Raw genomic sequence first — 13,309 nt, 5'->3', positions numbered from 1 at the left:
GAAATAGGATAAAAATATACAGCATTTTAAATAATGGATGAATTATGCTTAAATTTTAAACACTGTTTTACAACTGAATCTTAAACTCAGCTTCCCTTTTAAAACTGAACAACCTAGCCAAAGCCGGTTTGGCTCAGTGGTAGAGCGTCGGTCTGTGGACTGAAAGATCCCAGGTTCGATTCCGGTCAAGGGCATGTAGATTGGTGGCGGGCACATCCCCGGTAGGGGGTGTGCAAGAGGCAGCTGGTCGATGTTTCTCATCAATGTTTCTAGCTCTCTCTCTCTCTCCCTTCCTCTCTGTAAAATATCAATAAAATATATATTTTTTTTAAACAAAAAAACTGAACAACCTAGCCGAAACCGGTTTGGCTCAGTGGTAGAGCATCAGTTTGCAGACTGAAAGGTCCCAGGTTCGATTCCAGTCAAGGGCATGTACATTGGTTGGGGGCACATCCCCAATGGGGGTGTGCAAGAGGCAGCTGGTCAATGTTTCTTTCTCATCGATGTTTCTAGCTCTCTATCCCTCTCTCCTCCTCTCTGTAAAAAATCAATAAAATATATTTTAAAAAATAAAAATAAAAAAATAAAACTGAACAACCTAGAGATTTTATTGAAAGTGTCATTATATATGTGGGTAAAATATTAGTCATACCTTTTCATATGTGGCTCTATCACTGTGCCACCTGGTTACAGTCTCTAGCATGCAGCAAAGAAATCTCCCATATCGACTAGCTTCATTTTCAGTACAACTTGCAACTGTGTAAATTATGTCAGAGAAAACCTACAGGAAAAAATGTTTGAGAAAAAAACAAACTAAAGTCAAAATTAGTTCAAAATATCAAAAGATCATATTATAGTAAATCATAATATATCAAACAGGTAAGTTTAGTCAAAATCTATCTTCCCTTTTTACATTCACAATCCCAGAGACCTCTAAAGATTTTACATAGCTTTGGTGAAGAAATAGCACATTCATAAAACAACAAAACTTTTATAAAGAAAGCTGATTAACAGTGACAGAAGAAAACAGCTATCATTATTACACTAGAGGCCTGGTGCATAAAATTCATGCATGAGGGGCGGGGGGGGGGGGGGTGTCCTTCAGCCTGGCCTGTACCCTCTCCAATATGGGACCCCTCTGGGGATGTCTGACTGGCTCTTGCAATCTGGAACTGCTGGGTCCTAACCCCTCTGCCTGCCTGCATGTCTGATCACCCCTAACCCCTCTGCCTGCCTGCATGTCTGATCACCCCTAACCCCTCTGCCTGCATGCCTGATCAGCCCTAATTATCTCTGCCAGACTGCCTAATCACCCCTAACCGCCTCTGCCTCACCCCACACCCAGGGCCCAGGATTCCCTCCTCCAGCAGGTTGCAGGCACCCAGGACCCAGGCTTTCCTCCCTCTGGCTGGCCTCAGGCACTCAGGCCAACTTCACCCGGGCCAGCCACAGCTACAGAGGACCATACGCAGGCGGCTTTTCCTGGGCCACAGCTGCAGGCCCCCAGGACTAAGGGGCGGTCGATTTATCCAACTCCCAGGCTGCATGTGCAGGTGCAGCCGCTGGCACCCAGGACCGTGGGGCGTGCAGCATGTCCCTCTCCTGGGCTGCAGCCTGGCTGATCCCCAGTCCTCTCTCCTTAGTGTTGAGTGCCTGAGCAGTTAAGGCATGACAGTGTAAGGCTGTGACAATTATTTGCACCTTAGCTCTTTATTATATAGTAGGGGTGTCGAACTCAATCAGAGAAGGGGCCAAAATCTAAAATCCAGCCTAAATCGTGGGCTGAATGGTTTACTGAACATTCATAAACTGTCATTGTGATGGAAACGCAGCGGAGTGCAGTGATGACAGCGCGGTGCAGGCCACATTGCAAGGCCTGGCGGGACGGATTTGGCCCGAGGGCCTTGTGTTTGACACATGTGTTATATAGGATCATAACTTTTACAGAGACTTAGCCATAGATATCACTGGGGTTAGGGGGACAGTAAGCAGAGGCAAGTCTGATAGAAATCAGAAATAGGCAGATGACATGCTGTAACATATATTACATTTTAAACCACAAAATGCAGTAATTAAGAAAAACACCAGGTGCAAAAAGTTACGAATGTAACATGACCATGCTGAAAAGCATCCCTGCTGTTATGTTATGTGCAAAATTGTAAGCTTTTTTTTTTGTTTTTGAGGGGTGAAGATTAAAATCGGAGATGAGTATAGCAAACATATAAACCCAAATGTTGAGTTAATAGATTAACTAGAGGTGCTTTTTATGTATCGGGCATTATTCAAAGTGCTTTTGTGTGTAGTGACTCATTTAATACTCATAACAATCTTAGGAAGTAGGTACTATCCCATTTTACAATAAGAAAACTGAATCAGACAGTTCTCCAGGAAAGGGGGAGTGGTGGATGCGGGAAGAGACTGAACATAAACTGTGCACCTATGGATGAGGACAATGGGGGGTGGGGAGGGAGAGGAGGGTGGGGTGGGAACCTGGTGGAGGGGGGAAGAAATGAGGAACTTTTGTAATAATATGAACAATAAAGACTGATTTAAGAATTAAAAAAAAAAAAGAAAACTGAATCAAAGAGAGGTTAAAAAACTTGCCAAAGATCATGTAGCTAGAAATTAGTAGAGCTAGGATTCAAGTTTAGGAACTTGGCTCTTGAGTTAATGCTTTTAACCACACACACAACAATACCTACATAGATTATAATGTTTAGCTATCTTTTCATGAGACTTTAAAAAAAAAAAAGTTGCAATAAAAAGAACTTACTCGATCATAACAAAGAAGTGTGGAAAAATTTGGAGTTTTCTGTTGATGTACCAATTCAACAAAACGAGCACAGTAAACAGCATCAATTGCTGAAAAAATACATCGAGGAAATATACACAGCTGTAGAAATTTTGTGATGGTCTCATTTTTTGTAGATTCTAAAAATAAGGGAAGAATATATTAAGTGGTAAACTTCTTCCTCAAGTGCATCAAGGACACTAAACATGACAACATATTAACTTTAGTATAGAGAATGCTATACAATCACAGGCTACTTAGTTAGCAACCAAAGGGTCATGCCTAGAATAAGACTTTCATTTTTACTCTGTGGATACTTTTCTATCTATAATTTCTCCAGAAATAAGATTTTATTTAAGAAATTAAATTATTGTAGTTATAAGCTAATTAATTTTACAAGCAAACTAAATCAATTCCTTCAGTGAACATGTGAAGATGACTCTGCATTAATTAATAACAAAAAAAGGGATAGTGAACAGAGTTGAAATACAAATATAATACACTTCAACACCTCCCGTTATAAAGGTCTGCTTTTGTAATTTAGCAATAGCAGAACAATTCCAACAACATACTTGCTAAAAGCCAGTTGTCTTTTTCCAGTTTCAGTCTCTGTAGAACTCGCTGTACATGTTCCATCTGTTTCTTTTCTTCTTCAAGAAGTTTGTCCTGAAGGGCAGTACAGCGCTCCTTCTCTTTTTTCTTTTTATTTGGAGGCTACAAAGTATAAGTTAGATATTTTTCTAACTACAGGCACATTGCCTCCCTTTCTTTTAATTAATATTTTCAAAAAGAAATAAATGCTATTTTATGTTTATTACTTTACCACTTACATGTGCTTTCACCTCCATTTAACAAATTCAAGACAAAGTCACTCAGTCTTTGTACACCATCAAAGCAGGCTATCTTCCCAACACTGGTACCTTTATTCTGAGCCACAGAGTCATCTTTGACTCTTCCATCCCCTTCATTCCAATATCACAATACATTACAAGTTTTGTGCATTCCCACAACCTCCACCATAGTCTATGCTCTCAGCACTTCACAATGACTTACCCAAAAAGACTCCTGGCTGATCTTCAGCTTACTGCTACTCCTTTCCCCTATCAAATGCATCCTTCATACCATTGTCATGAATAATTTTTCTAAAGTAACATTTTTATCATTAAGTCCTTCCTTAGAAATCTAAAATAACCCTCAATTTTATCAAGTCCTCTTTTCTAATATTCACTACTCTACATACAGTGGCCCTACTCAAACTTATCACTGAGCCCATTGGCTGCTGAAAACTTGGGACCACTTCACACCTTTGCTGGAGCTCTAGGGTAGCCAATTTGCCTTCATTATTTTCAAACCTGATCTATCTTCAAGGCCTATCCAGCTCATGACTCACCTCCTCAATAAAGCCTTCTCCTAAAGAGTTCTCTTTGGTACTACTATTGCTCTTGCAATGAGGATCACACAGATCATTTTTAAGTTCATTAACATAGACTTCAGTAGAAAAGCAAACTCAAATACCTTTTGAATGATCAAAACATCCACATACTCACCAAGCTCTTGGCACCAACCAATGAGAGATCACCATTAAACCCATTTAGGACAATATTATATAGCAACAGGATTGTGGCTTTAAGGAACCCGAGCTAACACAATTTCAAAGTATGGGTATTGCTAAATTAATACCATGACATTATTGTACTTGAGCTACTAGAATAAAAACCTACCATTTCCTGATTGTCATCAATTGCTTTCATCTGGACTTTAAGTTTACTGACTTCCCGTTCATAGCTGGTGTGTGGAACTGCAAGGTCATACATTGTCAATGACCAGAATGTGGCATAGAATTGAGGGCTGATGTCATCCCAGACTTTGGAAACATGTAAGGAGACCACTGCTTCATGGACAGGAGCCATCACCATTTCACATGATGTAATATACTTGTGAACTTTATGTTGCTGTTTACTTCCTTTTTCTGATTTCTTAAGTTCGTCATATTTGGACTGGAAATAAAAAGTAAACACACATACACAACACAATTTATAGCATTGACTTTCACTGTATAAAAATCTATTATATGTTCCCCAAACTGAGCTAACAAGTGAAACCGAAACAGACTCATAGAAAAAGAGCACGAAGACAGCTCAGAGTGTAGTGGTAGAGGGACTGAGCAAAAAAGAAAAGAGAGAGAGAACTCATGGACCTGGACAACAGTGTGGTGACTGCAGAGTTCGAGAAAGAGGTGGGTCAAAGTGGAAGAGGGCATAGAGGGGATAAACAGTGGTGGAAAAATAACTTTTTAAATGAAAAAAAAAATCTATGTTCGCTTTTCAAATATCAGAAGATGACTAATCAAAACTGTTGTAAGAATTCTAGTTTCTTACCAAAAAGACATTTATTTTAAGATAAATCATTCCTAGAAGCTGTTCCAATTTTTAGTCCTGTATACTCACTAGCAGCTTTTCAGAAGATTCTAATTGAATCTGACCTGTTGAGTAAGTGAATAAGGTATGTATGACCCCGGTCCATTCCCCCTAACCTGTTCTCTCTTATTGAGATAGGCAATCAATGATTCTCTCTCATCACTGATGTTTCTCTTTCTCTCTTTCTCTTTCTCTCTCCCTCTCTCTCTCTCTCTCTCTCTCTCTCTCTCTCTCTCTCTCTCTCTCTCTCTCTCTCTCTCTCCCCCTCCCCCCCCCGTCTCCCTTCCTCTCTGAAATCAGTAAAAATATATTTTAAAAAAGAGAGAAAGGCCGAGACCGGTTTGGCTCAATGGATAGAGCGTCGGCTTGGGGACTGAAAGGTCCCGGGTTCGATTCCGGTGAAGGGCATGTACCTTGGTTGCGGGCATATCCCCAGTAGGGGGTGTGCAAGAGGCAGCTGGTGGATGACTCTCTCTCTCTCATAGATGTTTCTAGCTCTCTATCTCTCTCCCTTCCTCTCTGTACAAAATCAATAAAATATATTTAAAAAAAAAAAAAAAAAGAGAGAGAGAGAAAAAGAAGAAACTGGATCAGCCCTAGCTGATTTGGCTCAATGAATATAGTGTTAGACGACATCTGAAGGGCCCCGGGTTCAATTCCAGCCAAAGGCATGTACTTTGGTTGCAGGTTCAATCCCTGGCTCTGGTCATAGTTCATGCTGGAGGCAACCAATCAATGTTGTCTTTCTTACATTGATGTTCCTCTGTGTGTGTGTTTCCTCCTCCCTTCTACTCTCTCTAAAAATCAATATCCTCAGGTAAAGATTAACAAAACAACAACAAAAATAAATAAGCTGGATCAATGCTTAAAAAAAGGTTATGAGAAAGTCACCATAAGACTACTAAGTAGGTTGACCAACTGTCCAGGTTTGCCAGTAATTTATGGATTTCCCAGCATTCGAGACTTTAGTGCTACAACTGGGAAAGTCCCAGGCAAACCAGGATCAACTGGTCACCCTAATACCAAACTAATAAGATTTTCTATGAATGACTATGGTATATTGGAGTTTAAAGTATGTGGGAACTGACACTAGCTTTTTTGGCCTGGTTGGTTTGTCCTAAGTAGGAGGAGAGCCAGAGGAAGGCCATACTCTTAACTGTATGAGAAAAAGAATGTTAGTACAATGGAAAGAACTACATTATTAGTTCACAGAGTGTATGCCAAATGTCAAAAATAAAATAGTACCAGGTGAAGCTATTACTACAGCTTCACATACCTCAGTCTCTTTAGGATAACGGAGCCCTCACCCAGAAAATTCTGTTTGGGTTAGGTATCACCCCTGAAGATGAACTTGAGAGGAGATCTAAAACTAGCTTTTTCTTCATGTTAGAAAAGCACTTAATCATTCAGTTTGTGCTAAACATGAAACCCAGAACTAAAAAGTCAGAATTAAAAGTTAGGCAGACCCTTCCTGAGTGCTGCTTTACCTCAGGCTCACTAGAATTGAAGGCATACCAAGTACTCTTTGTTACAGAGGGTATCTCAAGCAGGCTATGAGAATAGTACAATTATTTTAGAAGTAGGAAAATTTATCTCATGTTATTCACATTTTACAGAAAATGCTGATAACTACTGAGACCACACAAGTGACAAAGTTACAAAGAACATTACTTATGAGAGAGAAGTCCCAATTACATCAGAGACCTGAGAGAACAGTAGCTGAGATAAGAAAGGGTTTTTAAATTTTGAGAGCAGGTCCTAATGATGGTAACTAACATGAATCCCTGTGAGCAGAATGACATTTGCTAAGGTTTTAACAAAACAAGATAAATTTGTGCTCAAACTACCTGCATAAAGTAGCTTGACTAGCTGGTTTGAGTGAGATCTAGATTAACTGAGGGGAGCCTTTCAGACCCTGTTACAAGGTGGTTCTCAGTAATTAAAACTCAAATATTAGGTTATAGGTATGAGAAGATTACATGACAGCCCCAGTCTTTCAAATCCTCTGGTTCTGAATCTGTTACTTCTATTGCTATGCACCCCCTATTCCCTACCTAGTTAAAAAAAAAAATAGGCTTGATCAGTTACATTGCATGTTTACCTAGGATGAACATTTCCTTGTCTAAAGTCAGTTTAAAACCCTCATCAAGCTCACATCTTTAGTCAAATGGAGAGGCACAATGGTTCTACATCTCAGGTCACCTGGAGAACTAGATCTATGGAACAGAACTGTTCCACAGTTATTGCTGTACTTCTAATTATTGGTTTAAAAAAAGCTCTTGCTGGCTCCATAATTTAAGCAGTGTTTGGTTGGCTGAATTATTCTCATGAAAGCCTGCTAGTAGTGAACTTATGGAAGGGACCTAGCAGTCCTCCAATACTCATATTCTCTCATCAAAGGCTCTTCAAGAGAGGCTTTTACTAAAAACAGCAAAAGCAAGGATCCGCAGGAAAGGTTGTTTATCATCCACTGCAACCAAAGTTGCTAAGGAACTCCCTTTGCAGAGGGTGGCATGTAGGCTCTGTATAGTTCTTTGTTTTCTTCCTCAACCCTGAGGAGGAAATGATATTTCTTGGTTTAGTTTTATATCCCTTAAAAGACAACGGCATAATATTTTACACAAGCTACAGAAAAGGCAACTATTAGTATGAATGAGCTTCTCCATTTTCTGACCTGGAAAAGTTCAGCCAACTTCAGGTAGCCAGGTATTTCTGTTTGCTAGGCTTCAATATCGCTGATTAGTGTGTTCTCAGTATAGTACAAGGCAGGTTAGAATTCCTGAGATGAAGAAATTCTCCCTGATCTTCTTGGGGGGGGGGGGGGGGGCTGGGGTGGAGCGACAACACAAGGCAAAGCTATGCAAAGACCACAAGATATTCTGAATTGAGAGATTCTAAAGGACAAGAAAAGCTTAGAAGAAGTCAATGGGGGTAAAGGGGACATATGTACCACTTTCAACAATAAAGACTGACTAAATAAATAAATAAATAAATAAATAAATAAATAAGGCCTATTCCTTCTTCCTATTCCCCTTTCTCCTCTAGAAAGAACACCAAAGAATAGCTGCATGCTAATAAAGTGATAATTAAACCAATTAACATTTAATTAGTTGTTAGAGGGAGTTGTGAGACTGTAGCAGTTGATATGTAAACACTAAGAGTTAATGGTTGGTTAAATGATCAATTATACACCAAATTTCTCAGTGCCTTTATTCCATGACTGTACTACACAGCCTTGTATACTACTGGGAACAAAGAAAGAATCCTAGCTTAAGAGACAAGTCTAAAATCTTTCCCCAAATTTGTAAAGGAAACTTTGTATAGTACAATAAACAGAAGGGCCAGAATCCAATTCTGACCCAAAATTAAGAATTTGCTGGGACTCCAGAAAGTACCAGATTCCAGAGGACTATGGCCCTGAGGGAAAAGGAAAAATGAATTCCAATTAGAGGTCACTGCTTTGCAGGTAACAGTGGCAGAGTAGAGAGGGCTATCTCCTCGTCTAGTCACTACTGGGATACTCTGCTTCAGAAGGCTCTAGTTTGCTTTTCATGATGTTTTTTGTTTTCAGTTGTTTCATGTAGGTGGAGAGAAAAAAAACAACCATAAATACACCTTTCCTAGAAGTTACAAAACAGACACTGTAAGAATTTTTAGAATGTTTGGTAGTTAAGACTTTCTGTCTATATTTTTTTCAAGGCAGTATGCATAATAGTAACTATCTGACAGGGATATTGTCATTGAGGAAACAGGACTGTGTATTCAACAGGAGTGTTTCTGAAAACGACACACCACATTCATTAATTTCAGAATCATCTAGTACTTCTTAAAAAACAAACAAATAGCCCTAACCAGTTTGGCTCAGTGGATAGAGCGTCAGCCTGTGGACTGAAGGGTCCCAGGTTTGATTCCGGTCAAGGGCATGTACCTTGGTTGCGGGCACATCCCCAGTAGGGAGTGTGCAGAAGGCAACTGATTGATGTTTCTCTCTCATCGATGTTTCTAACTCTCTATCCCTCTCCCTTCCTCTCTGTAAAAAAAAAAAAAAAAAAAAAAAAAAAAAAAAAAAAAAATTAATAAAATATATTAAAAAATAAAATAAATAAAAACAAAACATTTCCGGGTACCATTCAAGTTATTAAATTAGAATTGGGGGCCATGGCAAATGTGACTCAGCTGGTTGGAGCATTGTCCCATACCAAAAGGCCTCGGGTTCAATTTCCAATGAGGACACATATCTCGGTTGTGAGTTTAATTCCCCTGGCCCTGGCAGGGTACATGCAGGAGGCAACCACTCAATGTTTCTCTCTTTCCTGCTCCCGCTCTCTAAAAATCAATGAATATGTCCTTGGGTGAGGTTTAAAACAAAATTAGAATTATGGGACATGGGACTCAGTTTTTAAGATGCTTCGTTGGTGATTCTCATCTATACTAATGTTTGAGAGCTATAGTTCTCGAGGGCCCATAAGACATCAACCTGGACAACTAGTGGCACAGTAACAGTAAAATTATAGAACTAGTAAGACTTACTTTTAAAGGGAACATTTTCATTATACATTGCTCAGAGATGAGTATTAACAAAAGAGTAACTCTCCAAGAGATAATCTATATGTCAAAGTAAAATGCAAGTACAAATAAAACATTTAAAATTATTTGTAATTGTTTATAAATGATAGCAATGATATTTATACTTACTGAAATATGGTGTGCATACATTGGCCTAGACAGGAAAAATGCTGCATCATGGGGTGTATGAAATTCATTACAGAGCACATCAATTGAAGGCACTCGCTTTATATAATCTTCTGTGCTTAGATTAGATGCTAAAAACCCACCAAACTGTACCAGGGTATCATGACACTAAATTTAAAAAGACAAAAAAAAATAAATGTGCTATCATTTTATAAAAACAACATAAAAATTTTTCCAAAATGATTAAGGTGCCATTTAAAAAATATTTTGATTAACAAGAATTTAAATTTGACAAATTGAAAGTACTTTAAAGACAATCTACAAACAATCGTAATTCAAAAAAAGATGCCAAGGGTACTACTGAAAGTATACTAATCTAAGGCTTTAAGATCAATGAGTTCTCAAGTTCCAAGTTATTGTTCATCACTTTGAGTAGAATATATTTACTTAAATCACATATAACAATTTTATGTAGACAGAATTTACTTGCCCTTAAAAGATGAAAACTTCATTTATAAAATATATGTGATCCTTTTTCTTTGTAGTATAGTGATTGTTAAGCACATTTTGTACGTGAACCATAGATTTGGTACTTAATATTTATAAATATATTTTATAAATAAAGATCACATCTACTTTGCTGTGACTGAAATTCCAGAGATTAGGAAAGATATGAGAGCAAACAACTTATTATAGTTATCTACTTAACTTATACATATTATTACATCTCCTAGAGCCACTGATTAAATATCATAATTTGCACAAATATAGCCCATTTTCAGAATGTATACTTTACATTAGAGCTGTTTCATACTCATATGTACAAAATTACAATTTTAGAGTTATAGATCATGCTATATTTGCCATTATTGGGATTTTAAAAAATCAACATAAACACAAAAGCCACTTTAACTTGCCTGATCATAGAGCTTTCCAACAAGTTTCAAATGTTTCTCTCCACCTTCTTGAAAGATCACCCCATTCCTCTGCTGAGCCATAAGCAAACAGAGAGGAAGAGCAAGATCATGGTCCAACAGTGCATCCTTTAATCTCTGGGAGGATTTTTTAGTGTTTCTTATCTGGCCAAAATAACCACCCTGCAAAAGAGAAGATATAAATTTACCTTTCCTTTCTTTAAAATTTTATTTTAATGATACTGTTACTAGTTATAGTCACTGACTTAAATAACTGCCAATTGCCTTGAAACTTCTGCCTATTTTCCATTTTCTGCCATACAGTCTCTTATAAAAGACTAGTGGCCCGGTGCACAGATTCTTACACATCAAAAATTTTTAAAATATATTTTTATTGATTTATTTTTTTTTTTACAGAGAGGAAGAGAGAGGGATAGTCAGAAACATCAATAAGAGAAAAACATCCATCAGCTGCCTCCTGCACAGCCCCCCTGGGGATGTGCCCTCAACCAAGGTACATACCCTTGACAAGAACCGAACCTGGGACCCTTCAGTCCGCAGGCTGACGCTCTGTCCACTGAGCCAAACCAGTCAGAGCACATTGAAATTAATTAGAAGAAAGATTCGTGCAGTATGTGACAGGGGGTAGAGGAGGCTGGGGGAAGGCAATAGGGGGAAAAGGGAGATATATGTACTACTATATGTAATATTTTAAACTAGGGGTGTCGAACTCAATCAGAGAAGGGGCCAAAATCTAAAATCCAGCCTAAATCTCGGGCCGAATGGTTTACTGAACAGTCATAAACTGTCATTGTGATGGAAACGCAGCGGAGTGCAGTGATGACAGCGCGGTGCGGGCCACATTGCAAGGCCTGGCGGGACGGATTTGGCCCGCGGGCCTTGTGTTTGACACATGTGTTTTAAACAATAAAAAAAGAGAAAAAGAAAAATTACATGTCAAAATAGTATATATAATATCCTATCTAATAAAAGAGTATTATGCAAATTGATCATACCTCTACTACACCCAAAAGCCACGCCCACCAACCAATCAGGAGCAAGTGTGCAAATTAACCTATTCAATATGGCTGAACTCATGGAGCAAGCAGGAGGCTTGGGTATGCCCGGCAACAGAAGAAGCCAAGCTTTCCGCACACCCTGGACTCCACTCAAGGCTACAAACTTTCAATTATAGAAGATAAATAAATCACAACAAAAATGGCTGTGGCCACGGAGCAAGCAAAAGGCTTGGTTTCCCCAGTAATGGAGGAAGCCAAGCTTTCCACACAACCTGGACTCCACTCAAGGCTACAAAGTTTCAATTATAGAAGGTAAATAAATCCCAAGAAAAGTGGCTACTGCCACTGAGCAAGCAGGAGGCTTGGCTCCGCTCAAGGCTACAAAGTTTCAATTATAGAAGATAAATAAATCCTAGATACCAGGGCCTCCACTTGGGTCACCTAGGGGCATGGCCGGCCTGCAAACCACCACAGGCCCCTTGACCATGCCACCCCACACCCCAAGGGAAGTCCCACCCTGATCCGGGAAACCCTTCAGGGCAAACCAGCTGGCCCCCACCCATGCACTAGGCCTCTATCCTATCTAAGAGTAATATGCAGATTGACCATCACTGCAACACACAAGATAGCTGCCCCCATGTGGTCAAAGATCCTGACCCCATGTGGATATAAGATGGCCACCACAATATGGCCAGCAGGGGAGGGCAGTTGGGAGAAATCAAGCCTGCAGGGGAGGGCAGTTAGGGGTGATCAGGCTGGCAGGGGAGGGAAGATGGGGGTGACCAGGCCTGCAGAGAAGGGCAGTTGGGGGGGACCCAGGCCTGTAGGAGAGAACAGTTGAGGGGGACCAAGCCTACAGGGGAGGGCAGTTGGGGGTGACTAGCAGGCTGGCAGGGGATGGCACTTAGGAGCAAACAGGCTGGCAGGGAAGCAGCTAGGCATCAATCAGACTGGCAGGGGAGTGGTTAGGAGGTGATCAGGCTGGCAGGCAGAAGCAGTTAGTAGAAATCAGGAAGGCAGGCAAGTGAGTGGTGGGAGCCAGCAGTCCTGGATTGTGAGACGGATGTCCGAATACCCTACCAGGATCGGGCCTAAATGGGCATTCGGACATCCCTCAAGGGGTCCCAGGTTGGAGTAGGTGCAGGCTGGGCTGAGGGACACACACTCCCTTCCCCTTGTGTATGAATTTCGTGATCAGGCCTCTAGTAGTATTATAAAATTAAAATACAAAATTAAATTGTCAGTGCACACCATATGTATTGACCAGTCGGTTGGACAGTCAGATTGGATGTATGGTTGGTCACTTAGCCTTTTAGATAGATAGAGATAGATAGATAGATAGATAGATAGATAGATAGATAGATAGATAGATAGATAATTCTTTATTCAGTGTGGAACAGATTCAACAACAGAGTAACTATGTTCAGATTTATGCCAGTTAGGATAACAAGGACCACAAAAGATTTTATATTTATT

At 39.7% G+C, this 13,309-nt stretch overlaps 1 protein-coding gene across 11 annotated transcripts in view; it reads right to left on the bottom strand.

The window, feature by feature from the left end:
- THOC2 (THO complex 2) overlaps positions 1-13,309 on the bottom strand; it is a 126,641-nt gene that overhangs the window by 21,908 nt on the left and 91,424 nt on the right. For all 11 annotated transcript variants that reach the window (XR_006742009.1, XM_045583549.1, XM_045583552.1 and 8 more), the window contains 6 exons: positions 10,818-10,997; positions 9,904-10,068; positions 4,513-4,788; positions 3,364-3,505; positions 2,774-2,931; positions 653-781 (listed from right to left, as the gene is read on the bottom strand). Coding sequence is in view for 10 of the 11 variants with exons in the window: in XM_045583549.1 (XP_045439505.1) it covers positions 653-781; positions 2,774-2,931; positions 3,364-3,505; positions 4,513-4,788; positions 9,904-10,068; positions 10,818-10,997 (1,050 nt within the window). In the remaining variant the exon portion in view is untranslated. The remainder of the gene's footprint in view (positions 1-652; positions 782-2,773; positions 2,932-3,363; positions 3,506-4,512; positions 4,789-9,903; positions 10,069-10,817; positions 10,998-13,309) is intronic.

Source organism: Pipistrellus kuhlii, unplaced genomic scaffold, assembly GCF_014108245.1.
Source record: "Pipistrellus kuhlii isolate mPipKuh1 unplaced genomic scaffold, mPipKuh1.p scaffold_m20_p_19, whole genome shotgun sequence".
Taxonomy (NCBI): Eukaryota; Metazoa; Chordata; class Mammalia; order Chiroptera; family Vespertilionidae; genus Pipistrellus; species Pipistrellus kuhlii.
Note: the sequence above shows the minus strand (reverse complement) of the source record. Positions and strands in the feature narration are given on the sequence as shown.